At 39.3% G+C, this 23,018-nt stretch overlaps 1 protein-coding gene across 1 annotated transcript; it reads left to right on the forward strand.

Annotated features, from left to right (window-relative positions):
• The first annotated feature begins 1,770 nt into the window (after positions 1-1,770).
• On the forward strand, positions 1,771-21,569 carry LOC116309447 (class I histocompatibility antigen, F10 alpha chain-like). The gene is made up of 9 exons (XM_039607609.1): positions 1,771-1,905; positions 3,007-3,268; positions 4,898-5,176; positions 9,632-9,934; positions 10,378-10,512; positions 11,020-11,064; positions 11,614-11,673; positions 21,307-21,345; positions 21,505-21,569. Exons 2-8 carry the CDS (start codon positions 3,082-3,084, stop codon positions 21,309-21,311), a joined length of 1,014 nt encoding a protein of 337 aa, XP_039463543.1. The 5' UTR covers positions 1,771-1,905; positions 3,007-3,081; the 3' UTR covers positions 21,312-21,345; positions 21,505-21,569.
• The last annotated feature ends 1,449 nt before the right edge of the window (positions 21,570-23,018 follow it).

The raw sequence follows: 23,018 nt of genomic DNA on the forward strand, positions 1-23,018 counted from the left end.
CGCAGAGGGACGTGCTGTTTGTCCAGTGGCGGCGCTCTAACGCCGTGAATGATCAGAGGATTGTTTCCACTGGAGCTTCAGCTTATGTTCTTTCTTTTTTCAGTCACGCCAGAAAAGCACCAGCTGGGTGTGTCACAGTGACAACACACAGCAGCGTGTGTCTGTGTGAGTTTAGCAAGGTCACACAGAAACACAAACTCATGCATCAGAGCTCTGTCGGATTTTAGGTGGGTTCCTTTGTTCTGATGTGAAAAATGTGCCATTTTTTTTAAGGAGCACAACGTGCTTCTTTACACTTTAAAGACAGAAGAAAATGACTGAAGCTGTAAGTTTACATATGCAGACAAGTTAAAAGATTAAGAGCCAAATCTAAATTGTAAAAGATGTGATGTTGCAGGAGGATAAATGGGATCACTCAGTTTGCTCATTTATTCAAGGTTCTTTGGTTCTTTCACATTCATGTTCTCTGAATTCATCTTAAAAACCTGCTCATTTTCTCTTCATAATTAAAGCTCTAATTCATCATCATGTTATAACACTGAAAACAGCCTCTGTAATCTGGTTAAACTGGGCACTTTTCTGCTTTTCTAAGATAAAATATGAGAATCTCTGAATATTTACCAACCCTAAATATTGGGCACCTTTCTCTGGCTCAGACTGTTTCCTCCTGGCACTGCAGCATTAGTGTCTAACCTTAGCCACGTTATTAAGTGTATACAGTTTTTATCACTACATGTTTTCCTTTGGTCTGTCTACCCCAATATACTAGGAATAAATTCTTTTCTTTTTTTTGCTTTGCTTTATACATTTGACAGCTTCATTGACTTTTCAGGAATTGAAATCATATTATAAGCTCATGAAATAAAACTCACTGTTAAAAGCACATGACACCTGCACCTGAAACCTCTGAGTATGTTCTAGTTAAAGAGTCAGCAGTATCTGATCTTGACCTCTCATGTTTTCATGTCAGGAATCCTCAGGTTACACAGAGGTGGGTGACCCCTGTGGTTTGCCAAGCTTTAAACTGCTGAACTGTATATGATGGACCTCAACCAGACAACACCATAAAAAGGCTGCTTACAAATCAGTAATCTCTTACAAATTTATATATAATTAAGAGTGATTTTGACTACAGGACTTTTACCTGTAAAAATGTGTTTTTACGTTGGTATATTGTAGGATGCTAGTTTGTTGAACACCTCTTTTAGACTTCTTACACTCTGACTGACCCTATAGTCCAAAAACGTGTATTTTAGGTTAACCGGTGATTTAATCAAGCATAGGTGTTGATGTGAGAGTGTATAGTTTGCTCTTTCTCTCTCTCTCTGGACTGGAGACCTGTTGGGATGTACCTTATCTCTTGTCCAAAACCAGACGGAAAAGGTTGTCAGCTACATGTAAATGTACGGGTGGATGAATAATTATATCTGGATTCCCCAGCGAACTCAAGATTTATTGCATAAGGGTTTAAACATGATCATAATTTAAATTACTTTTATGAAATGAAATTAGTAAGAATATGATTAAGTATAAATAAGTCCAGAAAATGTGTGATAAAAGCTGTGACACACATATACATGATTTGTATGTGTCTTTAACCCCAGCGTCACTCTAGCTCTTTGTTTCTACCTGTTGTGTCATAAGGTAAAAAAACAAACAAACAAAAAACTCTGTTCTCTTATTTTGCCCGGTTACTGGTGAGGCACATCCAGCTTTGAATTCCTATTGGTCAGAGAGGTGCTACTGCGCACTCGGACTCAGAGGCTGAAGTTTCATTTTTCTGGCAAAATTTAAACAATAAAAGGATGTAATTTTTTTCTTCTTCTTCTTATACTGCGAGTATTGAATTGAAATTGAGGACGTTTATTATACTACTTCTTTACCGGACAGCATCTGTGTCTGCAGGTAAATGAAGCTTTATAAAAATGAAACTGTTCTTTAGAGACAGTGATGCTCAAAGGTGGCTCAGGTGTTACTGTAAACAGACTCTCAGCTTGCACACGTAATTAAGCAATGATTTTGTTTAGAACATGTGCATTAAGCACGTTTATATACATCAAGATTCAAGGTTAATGTCATTTTTACAGAAATATAGAGGCTTCAACAAAATGTTGCTTCTCTCCAGCCTCTACAGTACAAAAATCTGTAAAAAAAAAAAAAAAATAAAAAAAAAAAATAAAAAATGAAGAAGACAATGAAGCAGCAGTTTGCCGAGACACTCAGCAAACTCTCAGGTGTTAACGATGGCATTCATTCAGCAAGCAGCAGTCCTCTCACAGAGAGGGATTAAATTAGATCAGATTAGATAAGTGTGTGTACTGATTTAAGGGGGAAGGGCCACAGTCCGTTTATTAGGCTCACAGTTTCTACAAGAAGTCTTCCAGCATCCTGCTGGTTCTGCAGCTGATGCTCCTGCACTTCTTTCCAGATGGCAGGAGGGAGACCAGCCATGAGAGGACTGGTGGAGGTCCCTGATGTTTGTAGCTGTTTGTAGAAAACCTACAAACAGCTACAAACATCAAAACCTAAATCAGCCGTGGTTTACAAATTATAATAAGTTACTTTTTGCTAAAATTAAATGTACCATTCTAGAAAAGAACAATGTAAGATGCTCGTAACGTTTTATGGTGTGAAGTGTAGTAATGTAGAAATGTAATAGAAGCAAAAACAAAACAATTTTACACTGCAGAATATTTAAAAAATGAATTCATTGGCAGCCTTTGGTCAGCTTAATGCCACAATAAGGAGTGTAAATCATTACTGATGCATCATGAAAATATAATCAAATCAAAATTACATTTTACCTACAAACACCAGTTTTTACAAAATAATGTTGTTAAAAGTTACAAAATGTAAATTTTTAATAAAAGATGATCAGAAAAATAAAACATTGATTCATAAATTTATTTTTCTATTTTTAGAGCAGACACACTATAGTTTTTTAAATTTTGAAAATACTGTGATTTATAAAGTTGCATTTCTCACTACATTAAACATTTCTTCCAGTGAAGCACTCTCTGAAGTATTTCTACACTGCTTCCTCTCAAGTCCCGAAACTTCCCAGAGTTCGTGGTTGTTGGGATGGTTGATGACGTTCAGATGGTTCAGTTTGACAGCAACACCATGAAAACTGTGTCCAAACAGGACTGGATGAACAGAAATATAGATGAGCAGTACTGGGAGAGAGAGACTGGGGGCTTTGTAAGTGCCCAGCAGGTGTTCAAAGCCAACATTGAAATTGCAAAGCAGCGCTTCAACCAAACTGGAGGTTTGTTTATGTTTTCTTGTTTTTTTACTGATATTTGCTGTTAATGTTTTCAGCACTTATTTTACTCGTAAACAGATTTGCATACATACACTTTAAAAATACTTCATTCAAATAAAAAAGATTTAAATACAGGATGACTCACGATGAATGTAAAGGGCAGATGGAGGCAGAGTGCAGGGGATGAGTAAAGAAGACGTGAGGGCAGCTGTAAGAGGATGAAGAGTGGAAAGAGAGTTTGTCCAGATAACATCCCTGTGGAGTTATGGGGATGTTTAGGAGAGACAGCAGTGGACTTTTTAACCAGACTGCTTAACGTCTGGGGAATGGGGAAGCGGCAGTATGGCTTCATGCTGAGAAAGAGCACCACAGACGTGATGTTTCTTTCAGTGTTGATGGAAAAGTTTAGAGGAGGTCAGAAGGTGTTGCAAAGAAAGCATATGATAAGATGTCAAAAGGTGAACTGTGGTGCTGCATGAGAAAGTCAGGAATGACAGAGAAGTATGTGAGGGTGGCACAGGACCTGTATCTGGACAGTGGTGGGTGTGGTTGGAGTGACAGATGGGTTCAAGGTGGGGGTGGGATTACATCATGGATCTGCTCTGAGCCCCCTCATGTTTGTAATGGGGACGGGCAGGTTAACAGATGAGGGCAGACTGAAGACTCAATGGACAATGATGTTTCCAGACGGTGATGTGATCTGTAGTGAGAGCAGGAAGCAGGTGGAAAGGAAGGGGTTATGCACTGGTGAGAAGAGAAATGAAAATCAGTAGAAGCAACACAGAGTACATGTGTGTGAATGACAGGGAGAACGGTGTAACAGAGAGGATGCAAGAAGCAGAAATAGTGAAGATTATTAATTTAAATACCTGAGGTCAACCTCCAAAACTGCAGGCAGTGCACAAGAGGGATGAAGAAAAGAGGCAGTGTGTGATCTATGGCATGAAGATAGTAGCAGAGTCTAAAGGAAGTTTTCAAGATGGTACTGAGACCTGCTGCGATGCATGGTGTGCAGATGAAGGCACCGAGTTGGAGGTGACAGAGCTGATGATGTTTTTATTGGGAGTGACCAAGTGGCGAGGCTGAGATGGTTTGGAAAGAGAAAGACCCTGGGGGAGGTTCATGGATGTGGAGAAGACATTTAAGAGGGTTGGTGTGACCGATGAGGATGCTATGGATGGAGTGAGATGGAGGTAGATCTGCTCTGGTGACCGTTAAAGAGAGTGACTGAAAGAGGAAGAAGAGCAAAATGAAGAATAGTGAAACCCAAAGATTTTGTTAATTAGGTGTTATTCACTGGTTTTATTTAACATTTTGGAAACAGCATTCGTGCTGAGATCACATCTTACATAGCTCGTTATAAAAAAAGATCGAAATGATGATAATCTGATGTTTTCAGTCTTTTAATAAGTAAACTTTCAAACACATGTTGGTTCATTTTAAACATTTAATGGCTGAATAATTAAAACAAACCCATCCCAATAGATTTAAGAGAATAGAAGCACTAAATATTTGTTCTAGGTCCACAGATTAGACGAGGACTGAGTGTTTATACTGGTCTCTATGTTAATACGAGACGATGCTGGATCTCACTCTGACTCACTATCACCTTCGTCTCTGTTCCTCTTTCAGGTGTTCACATTGTCCAGTGGATGTACGGCTGTGAATGGGACGATGAGACGAATGAGGTGGACGGATATGAGCAGTTTGGTTATGATGGAGAAGACTTCATAACATTTGACCTGCAGACAGAGACGTGGGTCGCTACAAAACAACAGGCTGTGGTGACCAAACTCAAGTGGGACAGTAACAAAGCTTTTTTAACCAGTGTGAAGAACTATTACACTCAGATTTGTCCTGAGTGGGTGAAGAAGTATCTGAACTATGGGAGGAGCTCTTTAATGAGAACAGGTATCACATGACCAGACTTAGTGTGATAATTTACCTCATTTTTATTAAGTAATACTTAATACATTATTTTTTAGTTCATTTTAGTGTTTTTTCTCTCTTACTCTCTCCCTGCTAATCTCATGTGGTTTTTTTTTTGTTTGTTTGTTTGTTTTTTTTTCTTTTTAACCTGTCCCGTTTGGTTCTTTTGCCATCAGAATTATTGTCTAAAGGCAAAGAAAGATGCCCAACGGATTTACTTTTACCAAATGGACCATCCCAGCCTTGCCGTAATGGTCCATTTGATTCAACTTTTATTGTTTATTTTATTTTCACTTGCTGAATCTGGGACAGACTTGACTGGAGGAGAGAACGTGGAGAAAGAAAGAGGGAAAGAAAAAACCTGAGAAGAGGGACGGGAAAAAGGGCAAAAACAAAACCAACAGAATAAGCAGACAAAAAATACATATCGATCACCTGGATCACCTGTTGAGAAAGAAAGAAGAAAGCAAGCAGAAGAAAACGAGAGTAATAAACAAGATCACAATGATACATGGGAATATGACAGTAAATACTAAATATTAAACATTATTGTGCAGCACGTGAGATCGACAGCGCACAGTGTGCTTTGAGGTAAGAGCCAAAAAGGGTGTAGTTTGTGTGTGTGATCACCCGTGTGTACACCTGTGAGCATGAACGCGCTTGTTTTTAAAAGGTTCCTTCATGTAATGATCTGCTAGAGGGTGTGGGGAGCCACTGCCCCGACCTCCAGGGCATGAAGCAGGTATGGAGGAGATCAAAACTCCAGACATCCAGAGGCCCCCAGAACACAAGAGACCAAGGAAGACCAACAGAGGGGCAGCCGCGCCACTATCCCAGAAAGAGCTGAGGAGAGTCCCAGATGAGGGGTCACTCAGCAGCCGCGGAGCAGAAGCCGGGGTTGCAGTGACGTGCCCGTGAGCTCCGCCGGCAGCCAGCTGTGCCTGAGTGGCCGAGCCCCGGGCCGAGAGGCCGAGGGCACCCCATCCCCAAAGTGGCCCGAGCGAGCCCCAGGCTCCAGGCCCCAATAAGCAGCCGCCAAGGAGTGAGCCGGTGGGTACCTGGGCGCCCACCCCCGGACACAGAGAACCACCAACGCACCGATGTCTGAGGGCGTCCGCCACTGGCAGGGGAGTGGTGGGGGAGATGGGCCTCAAACCTTGGAGGGCCTGAGATGTCCCCAGAGAGGTGGCGTCTGATACCCAACCTGACATATAGACACAGACAAACAGGCACACACAGATACAAATATCTATTCCCACCCTCATGCTCTCAACACTCACCCAACGTGGAGACAGACATAGAGAGATGCTGTACACACAATCACACTCCCCAAGCGTACTCTAAGCCCCGAGTCTAGGTACCCTTGCCCCTGGAGGGGGAAACTGCACCCAGACTCAGGTGGTGTTACCCTTTTCCCTGCGGTGGGGAGAAGCAGACCGCCCCGACTCCGCAGCAGCAGGGAGGCCCCATACACCAGACCCCAGTCGGACGGCCAACTCGTCCTCCTAGCCCCCGCCCAGCAGGCCGCAGAGAACGGGGTGTGGGAAGACTCAAACCTCCCTCCACCCGCTCATATGTACTGTTGATGTATGTGTGTTCTAAGGTGCATTTAAAACCCAGGAGGGCATGGAGCCACCTGCCAGAGCAGCAGGTAAGCGTATAGCCCCTCCTGCTAGCCCTCAATGTCTACATGTATTTAAAATTGAGAGGTGGGCAACGACGCCAGGGGTGAGGTGTACACCCTGATGGTAGTTTGGAATCCGTGTAGCGTGCCCACCCCAAGATCCTATATGTATGTGTAATGAGAGTGTGAGTAATGTGAATGTCTAAGGTGTGGGATAAAATTGAGGCAGAGGCAGCCAGAAGGGGACAGAGGGGGGATGTCTCCTCTGCACCCTGGTGACACACCCCTACCCCAAGGCCCTGCATGTGTGGGTGATTGTGGTGGAGCGGGAAGAGGGAGGCCGCTGGAGATGGGGAGGGAAGGAAGGGAGGGGCAGTGACCCCTCCTGGGGCCAGCTCCCCGCTGACCCCAGTAGGCACCCCCATGCTGTGCAACCCGCCAGGGAAAGGGGGCCCATGTGTTTTTAATAGGGGTGGGACTCGATTAAAAAGAAATAATCTAATTAATTAGAGGCTTTGTAATTAATTAATCTCGATTAATCACATTTAATCACACAAGAAAATTTGCCCCAAAGTGCAAATGTTTTTTTGATTTAAAAACGTTTTAGTGGGCGACAGAATCAAATAATAGACACACAGAATATTGTAAACTCAGGTTCTTTTAATTTCTGGTGGGAAAAAAACACTGAAACTGCATTTCCAATGCAAAACAGAGAAAAAAATAATATCCCTGGACAAAATTTGAAAGACTTAAAAATAAAGTGTTATTTTAAGTACTTTAAGTGCATGTTCAAAGTGGTATTGTCTTTAAATAATAATAATAAACATTTCAACATAAAGTGCAGTTTTTTCTTCTTAAAAAATAAGGCAGAAACATAAAACCTCATTTGACCAGCTTCACCTTTAAACTCTGAGTAACCTTAGCCAACATTATTTTGTACATTATGCTAAAAGAGTTTGATCATCAAATATTTTAGTGCAAAAAATAACAAGCCCACTGGACTCACAATACCTCCATGCTTATTTACTGTTTGTCTCTTTCAGCCAGTTACTTAGACAAACTAACCTGTTCACATTTTCAGCTCTCTGCTTTGCTACTATGTGACCTGCAAGTGAGAACAGTCTCTCACATGGGACAGAAGTGGCAGGACTAATCAAATACTTGATTGGTACTGCAGACAGCTGTGGGTGGGTCCCTGCTCGACTCGCCACCACTGCAGCGGCCAGTCTGTCTCGCTGATGGTGGATTCTGCTCTGCACAAACTCAGGGCCCTGTTACACAGGGTGTCCTCATCTGAATCAGAGTCTGAATACAATGAAGAGAGGAGGAGGCTCTTTGTTGTGGTTGGCTCCTTTGTGGTGTCATCTTTACATTGTTCCTGCAGCAGGTCCCTCAAGGCTGGTCCAAACCTCTTCTCGCGCTCCCCTTGAAAGACCCTTTAAATCCTTAAAGTGTGGGTCAAGCACAGCAGCTATCTTGAGTCAGTGATGGTTGAGTGTAGCTAGACGTTGGGATAGGTGCTTTGTGAAGGTAGTCCTATCAGAGACCTCCATGTTGTGATGCAGGTGGCAGAAAGCAGGTAAAACCACTGAACATGAGACATGTCTCACCTCCATGAAGCTCACTTACAAACCTGTAGTAGACAGTTCAAGAAAGTAATTATTTATCTACACAATAACTGTGAACTATAGAGCTTTTTGAGGAAACAGTAACGATAAGTTAAAAAATAGTGTTATTTACCTGCATGGCTCAAGGACAGTCGCCAGCCTTTCGAGTTTTTTGGAGTTGTGCTTTAGTTTGTCTAAAGCGGCAAAACAGCCTCTTGATTCTTTAGTAGACGAGAAACCAGATCCAGCGCTGAAATCCACCGTGTGGAAACATCCTGTATGAGTGGCTCTTTCTGTTGCCCCAGTTTTGTTTGCTCCTGGTGTAGTTCCTCCATATTAGCAGGTCTGTCTGTGATGCATCTATCTTTACTTGCTTTTCAGTGTCATAAAGCTGTTGAATTGTACTGAAATAGTCTTTTGGCACGGCAGTTGGAAAGTTGGATCACCTGACGCTAACTGCAGCACAGTTTCTAACTCCCTATCTTCTACCACTGGTCGACAGTCCAGAGTAATCCATTTTGTGAGAGAATTTGTAAGTTTGACTGATGTTGACTTGCTAATTTTGGTCCTGAAGCCAGTCATTTCATCCAGTTTGGCCTGCCGACACCTTTTGCTTGTACTCAAACTGCTAGCACTAACAGCTCCCACAGTTTTTGTGATGGCTGCAACATGTTTTGCATTTAGATGGTACCATAAGGTTAAGTGCTTCGGTGGTATGCAAACTCCTTTTTGCACAGTTTGCACAAAACCACACTTTTATCAAGGCTTCTGTCTGGTTGTCTTTAGAAATGAAATTTGCCTCCGATCAGTCCTTGCAACGTAGCTCTGATGAGTGCATCAGTGTAATCGGTATACCAGGAAATTGTATAATGAGGAAAGCTGCCCTTTCCTTGGAGTGCAAAGTGCGATTAAATGCGTAAAAAAAATTTACGCGTTTTTTTTTCAAATTAATTTTTAACAATCAAAATTTTATTCTCAAATTTCAAAACCATTACCACAGCCCTTTCTAATGTGTTTCTCCCTCTCTTCAGAGATTTTTTCTTATTTCTTTATTTGACTCTTAGTACCCTTCATTTTTAAAATAGAGTTTACATGGTATTTACATTAATATGCATGTCTAAGGCATTCAGACTGCATCAAACAGAAATGATAAGTTAGCATGCTGTTATATAAAAACACTGAACTGTGTTTCTCTTTACTCTCCAGTTCTTCCTTCAGTGTCTCTCCTCCAGAAGTCTTCCTCCTCTGCCATCAGCTGCCACGCTACAGGTTTCTATCCTGACAGAGCCGTGATGATGTGGAGGAAAGATGGAGAGGAGACTCATGAGGGTGTGGAGATAGGAGAGATCCTCACCAACAATGATGGGACCTTCCAGATGAGTGTTAACCTGGATCTGACATCTGTTCCAGCTGAAGACTGGAGGAGGTACGACTGTGTGTTTCAGTTCTCTGGTATAAATGAAAACGTCACCACCACACTGGATAAAACAGCCATCAGGACAAATGAAGGTAAGAATATGATCAGAAATGAATATGTGATGGGTATCATGAAATACTGACTTTATTTTCAAAATGTAATTTTACTCATTTTATAGCCCACAATGGAGCTCCTGTATAAACTCATCATGTGACACAGATCAGATATAAAAAGTCTAAAACTGAAAAAACAACAACCCACAAGCACAAATAATTTTTATTTATTACTAACTAATCAGTCATGGTTAAATTTTATTTTTTTTATATTATTAGTATAATAAAGTATTAGTATAAGTCAAAGAAGTTAAAGACGTTGAGGACAAAAATGTCAGTTTTGTCTTGAGCTTTATTTTTAAAACAAATTCAACATTTTTGTCTGTGTATTTGAGTATATTTTTTTACAAAACAATATTTAAAATTAATAAATCAGTTGTTTACTGTTCTTCTTCTTTCTTTTTTCATTTGTTTGTTTTTAGCCTCGACAGAAGTGCCCAACATCACGATCAGCTCCAGCCCCACTGCCGTCCCCATCAGCGTACCCATTGTCACTGCTGCTCTTGTTCTTGCTGTTGTTGCAATAATCGGATTCATTATTTACAAAAAGAAAACTGGTGAGTGAACCAAAGTGATGATTTCAGTATTTTTAGTGTTTTTCCAGGTTGCACATTAAAACAAGCTTCAGATCCTAGTACAGCAATGATGTTTAAGCCACAGACTCAGGATAATATAATGTTGTTATCATAGTGATAGCAGGAACCAATAGTAAATAAAGTAACAGGTAAAGTGACATAGAGAGCATTGTGTGAGTTAGCGGTGTTGGGATCAGTGCTCTTGCATTCACAGCTATGATCACTGACATTTGATTCCTTCTTCTTGTTTTTACAACTAAATCTTCTAAAACTTATAAATAAATTTTCCGTTCAGACATTTTGAGCAGATTTCTGTTCACATTAACATCCGTTTCACTGAACATGAATTAGAGACTAAAATTAAATGCATGGAAACAATGCAGATGACTGGCAGTGTGAGAAATTACCAACAGCATCACTACAGAGCAGCTCAGCTGTTTACTGAAGTTTTAATATCTTGATTTTTCTTTTTTCTTTCTTTTTTTATAGACACGATCACGTCACCTGGAAATGATCCTGAAATGAGCCCTTCAGGTGTGTCTGTTTGTAACTGGATTGGAGTATTTGTTTGTGTCCTCATAAAGCTGGACTCTAATGGCTTTATTTTTTACATTTTGTAAATATTAAAGTAGAACGTTGGATATTCAAATGATGTGCTGCAGCCATCCCCAGAACTCCTCAGGATCTTCATTTATTCTGTCCTCTGTCATTTTTCACCACCACACATCGTCACTCCTCTTCTTCTTCCATGGCCTGGATGTTGCACAGTCAACTTTTTACCTGAGCAGCTCCTCCATGTGCACTAATTGAAATTTCTGTTGTGCTCACATAAATTACATTTTAATACTAATGATTTAAACCTGTCAGCAGATTTTCTAAGATAGTTCTGACCTACACAATGAAGTTAAAATATGAAAGTGACAAAAACAGAACGAATCCTCCTGCAACTTAGAAAACTTTGATTCTCTCCCTGTGTTTGTGTTCAAGCTGTTTGTATTTAACACTATCATCAACATCAACAGATTGTATGATTTGTTTCTTATAGCTGAACATTGTTATTCATATTGTATTTTTCCTCCTCAGATGCAAAATTTTCTTCTCATAGTTTTTCAGACATAACCAGCAAAACTGAGCTGATGACAGGTCAGTAAGGCTCTGTGTGACACACAGCCTTAATCTCTGTGTGGTACTGCATGTTTTCACTCATTAATCTCATGGATTTTTATACTCTGATGCACTTTAAATTGTTTTTAAAAAATTCTGTAATGTTCAGCTGGTCTGACTCACCAGCTGCAGATTTGACATATAAACCTGCCATCGCCTTCATATTACACGTTTCTTCTCATACAGTCGATTGTTTTCGCATTACTGTTTTCAAAATGCTCTCATCTAAAGGGAACAACATCCTCAGTGGGAGCAACATATAAGCTGAACATGCGACCACTGGCAAAGATCTAGATATGACAAACTAGACATTTTTATGACCATGCACATCTCTCTAGTTGCTGTTTCTTAGCAGGTGTGGAATTACAGGGATTATTTTACATAACCATCATCTTATCATTGCATTAATTATCATTTCATCAAAGTGTTTATTGAAGCTGCTGGCATTATGTTATAATTTATATTATAGGGGTTATCATAATCAAATATTAACATGTTTATTACAGGTGCAGTTATAACTACTTTAAAATGATTGAGTTAAATATATATGTATCATAACTCATATGCTGAGTATATTGTTACAGTAAAATAGTAGCTGAGCAAAGGCCTGAATGTATTCAGCTTCTTGTGGTATTTGAGTTTGCTTAGTTACAGGTGACGGAAGGATGTCCAGTCCAGGGTGACCTCAAAGGCCTTAGGTCATCACCATATTCGGAAGAGTATGCCACAAGGAGGAACCTCTATGTTGCATTTAATTCTTAAAATACATGAATGTTCTGTACATGCAAATTATGTGCTTGTAAACGCAAGAAGGGCGTTATAATACCCTGATGTTATAAAAGCAATCTAGAGTGTATTTTGGGTAGAGATGTACAACTGTTTGGCAGTTTACACCTCTCCACGCTGCGTGCATTAAAATCAATTGTTTGAACGACCTCTTCTGGACTATCATTGTTTTACTCTCATCCTCAATTTCGAACCCGTAACATTTGGTGCATTGGCCGAGGTTGAGGGAGAGAAGTTGGAGAATGAGACTGAGAGGGTCCAAGGTGCTCAAACAGGCAGACACGAGTCAGTGGTCGAAGTGAGTGGACATAAGTCGGCTTATTCAAAGGTAAGGCACTACCTGTTGAATTATTTCCAAACAGTGCTGAATTGGTTCTGACAAAATTGAAAGTCTACTCACTGAAAATTACTGGTAAAGGTCTGTTTTGATTTTGGTGAAAATCTCATGAGAATTGAAGTTGAAGTAATGATAATGTAAGGTTAAGTGACAGTACTGATTAAAGGAAATGCAGTTGGACTGCTAAGGAAAGAGAATTTAAAGTAGTTGGACTACTGAATAGGAATAGGTAAAAGTAACGGAAATAGGAAAAGGACAAGTTAAAGTAGTTGGACTACTGAATTTAGGAAATAGGTCATTTGAAATCTGTATATGGTCATACAGTTATAATTGAATATAAAGCTGGGCTTGGACATCAATATAGTCGGTTTTGTGGTTTCACAGGATGTCTTTAAAACACGATTAAATTTCTGTAGGACGGAACTGTGGGAAGTTCTAGGAAGTGCATCGCCCAGAGGTAACGCTTGCCGGAGTCGGGGACGCTTAGACTCCGTCCTCTATGAGGGATAGTCAGTTGGTCACTGTGGAGCTTGGGGCACTCCAGAATAACTAGTGGTTGGACCACTTTGCCGTTTGGAATGGTTTATGCACTTTTTTGGGCAGTAAAGCTTGGAGCTTGGGCGTTGGACGCTTTTAAATTTACTTAGGATATTTAGGGATTAGAGCAGATACAGTTTGGAACTGAGACTGTCATTGATGATCAAAAACTTAGAGTTTGTCCCTTGGAGGGTTAATTCAAATTTTGTCTAAATTATGTAGGTTGTGCAATTTAAGGCCTTGTAAATATTATTTAATTTATAAGACGTCTCTGTGTTATAATTTCTATGTTTGTATATAGGCTCTGTCTGCCACGGGCACTGCAGCAGGCTGGTTATTTTGAGAGTGTGTCTGTGTCTATGTAAATGAGATGCCTGTGACTTATTTAGAGTGACATTTCCTGTTTACTAATGAGTAACTAATGACTGACTGCAGAGACTGGGTTCAGGACGACTTACGCCTGTGTTTTAAGGGAAGAATTGCTTTTATTTCTACTTTGTTGGCATTACGGTTATTAAATATGACGACTACTTTATGATACATGTAGAATTGGAGTATGGGTTTTGCTTTACACGTCCCTGAACGACGTAATACTTGCTGAAAGTAATAGGACTTGTGTTTTATTGACTGTTTGTACTGACACCGCTTTTTTAACATTTTATAACAGTTTATGTAAATACATATGTTGGATTCAGGGTATTGTGTAGTTGAATATACATGGACAGGGGATGTTTATGACGTAACCTGTCGATGTCACGCTGTGGTTTCAGATACTCATTACGGCTTTTTAGTAACTTAAGTAATAAGGCGATCAGAAGAAGCATTATTAGATTTTGCATGTAGTAGTATTGTTATATTTGGGCCCTGGAATTATACTGTAGGCAGGATAGAAATCTAAATCCCACTGACGCTGATTGAAAACACATAAGTATATGCACTTAGTACACCCACTCAAGAAATTATTGTGTGACTGATGCTACAAAACTGACCTAAAGAATGGTGATGTGTGTGGAGAAGTGTTAGTTGTCCTGATGTGAAAGAGCGCTATTAAAATGTGTGTGAGTGAAATGAAGGCATATTGTTTTTAGATAAAGATTTAGTAGAATTACTGATTATTTGTAGACTGTGAAATTAAAAGGAAGTCTCTGCAGAAGCTGTAGAAACAGGAAACCGTGTGTGTGTCTGGGACAGGAAATGCATGCCCATAAAGGGAAGCTCACGGTGACAAGTGTGCACCCAGAGTAGAGAGAGAGATTTAACTCTGGGCAGATGAAGCAAAAGGGAGGTTTTAAGATAAAATGAATATAGTACTAATTATATGCTTTAGTGTGCCAATACAGGTGGACTCTCTCAACATTGGAACCTTGAGTTCAGCAGCAGAAAAGTAGATTAAAAGAATTGGGAGAAAATAAGCCAGTCTTTGGCTCGAAATTGTGCAGCTTGAGCTCTCACTTTGTCCTTGACCCGAGAAGACACGTAAAGGACAGTCAATTTCCTGATGAAGACCGATAGAACATCGTGGACGTGAAGAAGTAACGGAAGCTAAAAGACAGTGCAGGCGAAAGCAGTAACACTGACAACGACTGATGAGTCCAGCAGCATGACAGAAAGCACGTGATGCAACATGCATGCTGGTGAAGAACAGCGTGATATGTCTGCTTGAAGGCACTGACTGTCATATTTGCCAAGCTTGGAGCAATCTTGGAAGAAAAGACTGAAAAGATGAATGGAGAAGAAAACAGAGCAAATGAAAATAAGACTGAAGGAAGAGGAAATACTGAAAGATCAAAACAGAGAAGAAACACACTGTGTTTGCTGGGGCTCTGAAGTCCGAACAGGACACTGTGAATGGAAAAGGACCAGTGAGAGATGAAGTTGGACGAGTTTGATCATGAGAAGATAGGAGATGATTGGATTGAAATTGAACCCTGAACTCGTGATAGTTTAGGGATGTCCACCACATCACAACAAAGAGGTAAACAATACAAAAGGTAAAGATAATCAAAATAACTGACAATTATATTAATGAATAGAAAACACACATATACAAATTGTTACATGTGAGATTATTTTTGAAACGAATCAGAAGTGAGATAGTTTGAATGTAGAGCTCAGTGAAAAGATGCATAAATTAAATATGAATACATGAAAATGCAATGAAGAAAACAGCTTACACTGCATTTACATGACCACATAACGCAAGGAAGAACACGCTTACATACATGGCATAATTGGTATTTTTGAATAGAAAAGAGAAATGGGTCGTTTAGGCGTCCGTGATAATAATGAAAATGTTTTAGTTTGTTATTTTCAGGAGTAAAGCAGACCCAGACCAATTCTCCAGATGCAGGAGTCGGACGAAAGTACAGGTTAACATGAATGGATATGTTAAGGCAAGTTTCTGGTTGAATTGTTTACAGTGTCCAGGAACCTGACAGCAAGCCCTAACTGGTGGTGGAAGACCAGCAGGGCTGTGATTTAAGGTGGGAAGTAAAGTTTGGGTTAGTGATTGGGGGACGGAGAAAACTGACTCTTTAACTGGAGAATGGGAAAGTGTCTGTGAGACTGTGAAGCCATATATGCAAAAAATAGCACACACAAACATACGCAATGAAGATCGGCTTGCTACTTGTATGAGTGATAGAATGGTGTGAATGTTGAATAAACTGATTAAACTAGTTTAAAAAGGTGACTTAGGAGTGCTCTTGCACTGATTGATCAAAACAAGGGATTAGTATAGGAAGAAATTGACAATAATTAAATAATGTGATGAAGTGTAATCATGTATTTCGTTCGCCAAGTTAAATTGTTGAGATATGGCTGAGTATGCAAAAAGTTTGAGAGCTCGTGTGAATGTGGACAGAGGAGCTTGCTGTGTGTGTGTGATTGAGGCCTTAAAGGAGGGGTAGATTGTTCAGAGGTGCAAATTTGGTTAGGAGGTTTTAAATTAGTGTTGACATATTGTGAGAACGTGCTTATATGTTAAGGTTGAATGTGAGTTTGGTAAAGTGCTTAAAGGGGGATGTTGTGTACAAAACGGTGTAGCTTTTTACGTTTTGGGTGTGTTGGATGGGTGAAATTTAAGATTGTTGAAGATTTTTGAGGTTGTTGTTTTATTTTTAAAGAGGGAGTTTTAATAAACATGGACATGTTTAAGGGGTTTTGTAACAGTGCACTTATAAAGAAAAAACCTGTCAGGTGATTTTGTTTGGTACTTTGATGAGCTAATACTCAGCTCTCTTTTTTTCTCATTTTTGTTGTAAGCAGGCCTGCAAAAGAAAACAATGAATAACAGCGCTGACAATAGTCTCAGGAGAACAAAAAGTAAGGTGACCTTGTCCGAATTACAATGGGTCAGATTGTGGGTCCCTGTCTAAAAGGATTGCAGCGAGCCAATCCAGTCCAAAAGTATAAAGAACTATTTTCCTAGAAACAACTAAAAAGAAAATAGATGAGTATATAAATTAACTGAGTTTACTGAAAGTGGAAAATGTGATTATTTGTGCAGACGTTTACCACTACCAGATGTTAATGCGTGTGAGTGAATGTGTGGGAATGGACAGGTGAATGGACGGACCAGGCAGACCATAGGTTGGACCACCTGGACACTGACAAAAGACTGGACTAAGGACGTTTCAAGGATGCAGGCTGTGGATGGAGCCAAGAAAGGATTTGACATGATGAGTAATTTGATTTCATTCCTTAAACACAGGTTTAAGCTCCGGAGCATTTATACATAATATGATAGGATTAAACTTTTCTTTTAATTGCCTAACCTGAGTGAAGGATTTTGAGTTTGTAACACATGAGATGTGTCACAAAAAGGGGGGTGTTAATATATGCGATTAGCTACATGAAATGTGCTGTTTTAGGGTTACTAAGCAAATGTCTACGTGACCTTTACCTAACAACCTTTGTGATGATAAACTTGTTTACCGACTTGCTCTCTTGTAGAACATACAGACTTAGAAAAGGGGAACCTCAGCTCTGAGTTTTGAGAATAACTCTGTTAAGTTGACAGGAAACACGTCGAGACAGCAATATAGGGCAAATGTGTTGGAGCTTGTAATTAAATGTGGGACTTGAAAAGAGGAAGCAAATTTGGTACAGGACGTACTTGAAATGATCAGATGAGAGAAGGAGAAGGTCAGGAATAGTTTAAACTAAGATTGAGAAAGTAAATGGGGTAAAAGGGGGTGTAGCTTCAGGGCAGCTCACAGCCCGGCGTAAATGCAAGGTGCTGTCACACAGCTTAAGTTATTTGGTTGATTTATTTTATGACAAAATAATAAGGAAATATTAAAAATATACAACACGTTGAGAAGATCTCTTTTGTTATATTTTAGTGTTTAACATGGAAGATGCCTCTCTGGAGCTTCTCTCCTGATGCTACTCCACCAAAAGAAGTTTATTTATAGAGACTATGTCAGCTCCCAAACAGACAACAACAAACCAAGACTAGCAAAAACAATCTGAATATAAATAATAACAAATAAAGAACAATACAGAATCCAAATCTGAACCAAAGAACAAAATAGTGAAATGTGGATTATTGGGTTTTTCTCTGTATATATGAAGCATTTGTAATGTGTATCGGCTCATTATCTTGTTTTATGTACTTTAATTGTGAAGGCTTGTAGAGGTCAGTTTTACTCACAAACAAGTGCTCAGCCAGACTGAAAAACAGGAAGTTTTAGTGCACAAGGCATATTAATAAATATAGACACAAAAGAGGAACTCCCCATATAAACAACGTTGAAAATGTGTGAAGTATAAAGTACCGAAATAACACTATATAAGTCACAGTGGATGATTCTAATGTTAGAGAGCTCTTGCAACTGGCGCCTGAGCTGTGCAGAGGTCTCTCTTAAGACAGGTATTTATGTAGGTTAGCATGAGGTTGAGTCCAACAGAAGCAAGGCACCCTAAATGCAAGACAGCATGCAGCAGGGGCTGCCAAAATAATATAGGAAACAGCACATGTAGGGAGAGGACACTCACTAAAAGTTCTAACTAACATAGTGTGGTGGCTTATGTGAACTTGCAGGCGTTCACTATGACATCATTAGCACAACAGAGACTGAGTAAAGTTTTAGATGCTCGAAACCTGACATTTACACATGAAGGAATCAATATGGCAGATTTAATGGGATTAGGAGGACCTAATTATTGTACTAAGACAGCAGAACTTGAAGGGAAAGTCAGGGAAGATTTAAAAGCAGGACCTGTTGGGATTGGGGATTTAGAGATTTTTTATTGCTATCATATAATCTGCCTTAGGATGACTGTGTTAATAACGTGTTGTACAGTATTATTTTATGTTTGTCATAACAGTGATGTCTCTATTTACAGGTTGAGTTCATTTTATACACAATGCATAACTGTGCTTGTTTAGAGTTGATGTTCCGTCCCAAAGGGTTTTAAGCTTCACTGGTGAGAGTGTCCAGGTGATACATGTTGAGGGAAGATGAGAACATAGCAGGTTAATTGCACGCACGCTTACAAACACACATGATTTATATATAGGCCAGGCCAAAGGCCTTGATGCAGCTTTCAACTTTACAGCTCCTAACTTGCAGGAATGGCGGGAGTGTAATGAATGAATGCAAAACATGCTTACAGACACAAACATGACAGGGATTTATTTTACAGGGTAAAGGTGGACCACAGGTTGCTTTGTTTCTGCTTAGCAACTACTGAGGTAAATGGTGTTAAAGATAAATATGCAATAAGTGAACAGGAAATGTGTAAGGGTGAGCCGGGTGAAACAAAATGTTGTAGATAATGGAAACTTGTCTAATGGGCATTAACAGTAACTTTTGCATGTTATGTATATGCTTGAGGCCAAAAGAGGCGTAAATCCAGATAGAAATCTTTGAAGTGTGCTTTTAGCGGAGATTTAGGCTGACAGGGGATGGTGTGTATTTTACTCGGGTTGTGTTTAATAAAGCTAAAAGCGTTGCTCACACACATAAAGAGTATTGAGATTGAATAAAGTTAATATAATGGATAGAGCCCAGAACATGATAATATATAAGTGAAATCAAATGCAATGTTTGATTTCACTTTTATTGGGAAACAATCAGGCTAGAAATGTGAGTAACCTATGTTTAAACTGTGAAAACACTCTCCACATACTTTGAAACTGCGCAACTCTGAGTGGGCAATGTAATGAAGCAACTGTTACATATCTGTATTAAACTAGCCAACATAGACTCACCACCACATGATGTTATTCTGCAGCGGGGCAGAAAATCATTTGCAAACCAGGGATCTTATGTTGATTATCATATCCTTACTTATGTGCACACACACACACAGAAGGAAAAATTTCAAAACAAAACAAAAACAACTTCCCTTATCCTGTCAAGCACAGGAGCAAAATAAAAATCTCTTTGGGCTCTGTTAAAAATTTCTTTAGTAAAGTGTAAAAGGCCAAACCTAAGAGGTTGGGCAACCCGGAAAGTCCCTCCAGTATCAGGAGTTAATAGTCAGGAAACATTTCTCACATTAACGCCTTATATCTGAAAAATGATTGACTCATAGATGCAGATAGACATACAAGTGCACATACATCCAGATGTGCATTTAGACATTAAAAGTGTAGAGGTATGTACACACAGATTGGCAAACCGGTACAGAGTCTAACTGAAGAGCTTAACAAAGCAGACGTGGCAGTAGGGTTTATCATTTTGCCTGATATGATATTGTGAACCAACTATGAATAATGACAGGAACCTTAGATGAACACAGTAGGTTAGTAAGGTGTAGCAGAGAGAGGGTCAGAGCGAAGGTAGTGGACATGGGAATGGTGTAGTGACGTCTTTGGAAGACGTCAAAAGGGGGAATTGTGGAATTACAGGGATTATTTTACATAACCATCATCTTATCATTGCATTAATTATCATTTCATCAAAGTGTTTATTGAAGCTGCTGGCATTATGTTATAATTTATATTATAGGGGTTATCATAATCAAATATTAACATGTTTATTACAGGTGCAGTTATAACTACTTTAAAATGATTGAGTTAAATATATATGTATCATAACTCATATGCTGAGTATATTGTTACAGTAAAATAGTAGCTGAGCAAAGGCCTGAATGTATTCAGCTTCTTGTGGTATTTGAGTTTGCCTAGTTACAGGTGACGGAAGGATGTCCAGTCCATGGTGACCTCAAAGGCCTTAGGTCATCACCATATTCGGAAGAGTATGCCACAAGGAGGAACCTCTATGTTGCATTTAATTCTTAAAATACATGAATGTTCTGTACATGCAAATTATGTGCTTGTAAACGCAAGAAGGGCGTTACAATACCCTGATGTTATAAAAAGCAATCTAGAGTGTATTTTGGGTAGAGATGTACAACTGTGTGGCAGTTTACACCTCTCCACGCTATGTGCATAAAATCAATTGTTTGAACGACCTCTTCTGGACTATCATTGTTTTACTCTCATCCTCAATTTCGAACCCGTAACACAGGGTAAGAAACAGTGGCTTCCACTAAAGCCTCATATATGAAGAAAACCGAGGCCATATAACAGATTGTTACTGGGGAATAAGTAACTAGTTAAATTGTATAACTAGTGACATTACAGGCGAGGGTTTGTGCAGAGATGGTCATGGCCCAGTGTTTGTCTGACACCTCTTGCATCTTGTTGAGTTTTGTATTTTAGGATTCAAGGATTCTTTATTGTCATTCGCATCACATGTTTACATGAGGTGGAACAAAATTACGTGCCCACGATCCTGGAGCGAAAAGAAACAGAATAACGAAGAAACAGAATAAGAAAGAAAAACAGAATAACAAGTAATAAGTAATACAAATAAATAGAGTGCAACAACCTGAGTACCAGTATGGAATATAGATATAGAAATGTAGGTATAAATACTTTAGCAGCATACAGCACTTTAGTCTTTGACCTGAATGTTGTTGATTTTTTTCTTTAGATTGATTGACTGACAAAGAGAGTGTGATCTGGAGCAAAGGTAACTGATGTCACTGAACACATCACATCACAGTCACCTTTGTGTTGTACTGGATGCTTTTAAAGAAATCCTTATTTTTTCCCACTGATTACATTTGCTGATGCATTTGGAATTTTTCGTTCACTCCTCGTTTGTGAAGCTGAATTTTTGTCTGAACAGGAGACAGTTTTAACACGTGGACTAACTTCATTTCATGAGAGCTCACCTGAAACCTTGGCTGATTGTGACCTACACCCATTTTCACACCTTGGCTCATGTGATTAGGTAGAGGATCATTAGGGGGTCCATTGTCCCTCTCAGAGGGTTACTCACACTGGGTTTAAATCTGGGACTCTCCACCATTTGACCCTAGAACTGAAGAAGCTTCTCGGTTGAGAGGTGAAACGTCTTCAAGCAACTTAAACAAGTCCAGACGCTTTTCTTTCCAAGCTCCTTAGACTACGAGGACCTGGATGACTGAGAACCTTCACAGACATAAACACATAAAAATACATAAATAAAAACACTGAAAAATACATAAAAAGAGCAATAATTGATTTTTTAAAAATATAACTTTATACTGTAAAAATATAACTTTATACTTTTATACAATAATAAGTAAGCATGTTTGGTTTAACTCTGGATGCCTTTCCTGACACAACCTCAAAGGGGATTTGTGTTTTGAGCTGGAATCCAACCAGCAACCTTTTACTTACTAGGTCAATATGCTAACCACTGCACCTTTGGAGGCATCATGATTCAAGGTCAATAAGTTGAACTAATAGTTCTCTCGGTTGCTTTGCTGTGCTTTGAATTAACTGCAGATCAGTTCATTTACACTCACTTTACAATCACTAAGTATCAACACGAAGTGTCTTGAAACACAGAGCTTAAGATTTATTAAAGCTGTGATAAATAATTAGTTAACACTTTGATGAAACCTATAAATAAGTATTGCAAAACAAATACTCTGTTATTGCCATATCTTTTGTTCAAACCCTGGTACATGTGACAGTGATGAACAGTCATGACTTTAATGGTAACTGTATTACGTAAATACTACAGAGACATGTATGTGCATATTTTATTACTGTTTGTTCTGTTAGATGGTTAATGCTGCTGCCAAAAATCAGGTTTACTGTGTGTGTGTGTGTGTGTGTGTGTGTGTGTGTGTGTGTGTGTGTGTGTGTGTGTGTGTGTGTGTGTGTGTACCTCATGTGGAATTTATTGTAAAGATTATTTTATGTTGGATGTTTCAGGTCAGCTGTGTTTTGATTTATGGAATCAGGGAGATGAATCTTTGTTTTGTTAGACTACTGCACTGTTTCTATACTTGTACATCTAAATAAAAGTTTAACATTGTGGTCGTGCATAATGTCGAGTATTCAGAGTGTGGAGAGGAGTGTATAATAACATGAGTGCACAGAAACTTTGTGAAAAGTGAGTCATGTTCCAAACCTGAGACCAAAAATATTGAATTACTTAGTATGTAAAGATGGGTGCATCACTACTTTCATGTAAAAGGTGCTGCATTTATATTTTCCAACATGAAGTGTCATGAACAACATGAACCACTTTAGACTCTTCATCAAAGCCCCTAAAAATAATTAACAGTAGTGATAATAGTGTATTTTAGTATTATTGTCTTCAAATGTTACGTTTTCCTAACTTCTCTATAGTTCTGTCCAGTGTTG

This window comes from Oreochromis aureus, unplaced genomic scaffold (assembly GCF_013358895.1).
Source record: "Oreochromis aureus strain Israel breed Guangdong unplaced genomic scaffold, ZZ_aureus HiC_scaffold_105, whole genome shotgun sequence".
NCBI lineage: Eukaryota > Metazoa > Chordata > Actinopteri > Cichliformes > Cichlidae > Oreochromis > Oreochromis aureus.

Coding starts and splice junctions, on each gene's coding strand:
- LOC116309447 (XM_039607609.1), top strand. CDS start 3,082: ATGGTTGATGACGTTCAGATGGTTCAGTTTGACAGCAACACCATGAAA. Junction 3,269..4,897: donor GCGCTTCAACCAAACTGGAG/GTTTGTTTATGT, acceptor TTCCTCTTTCAG/GTGTTCACATTGTCCAGTGG. Junction 10,513..11,019: donor TATTTACAAAAAGAAAACTG/GTGAGTGAACCA, acceptor CTTTTTTTATAG/ACACGATCACGTCACCTGGA.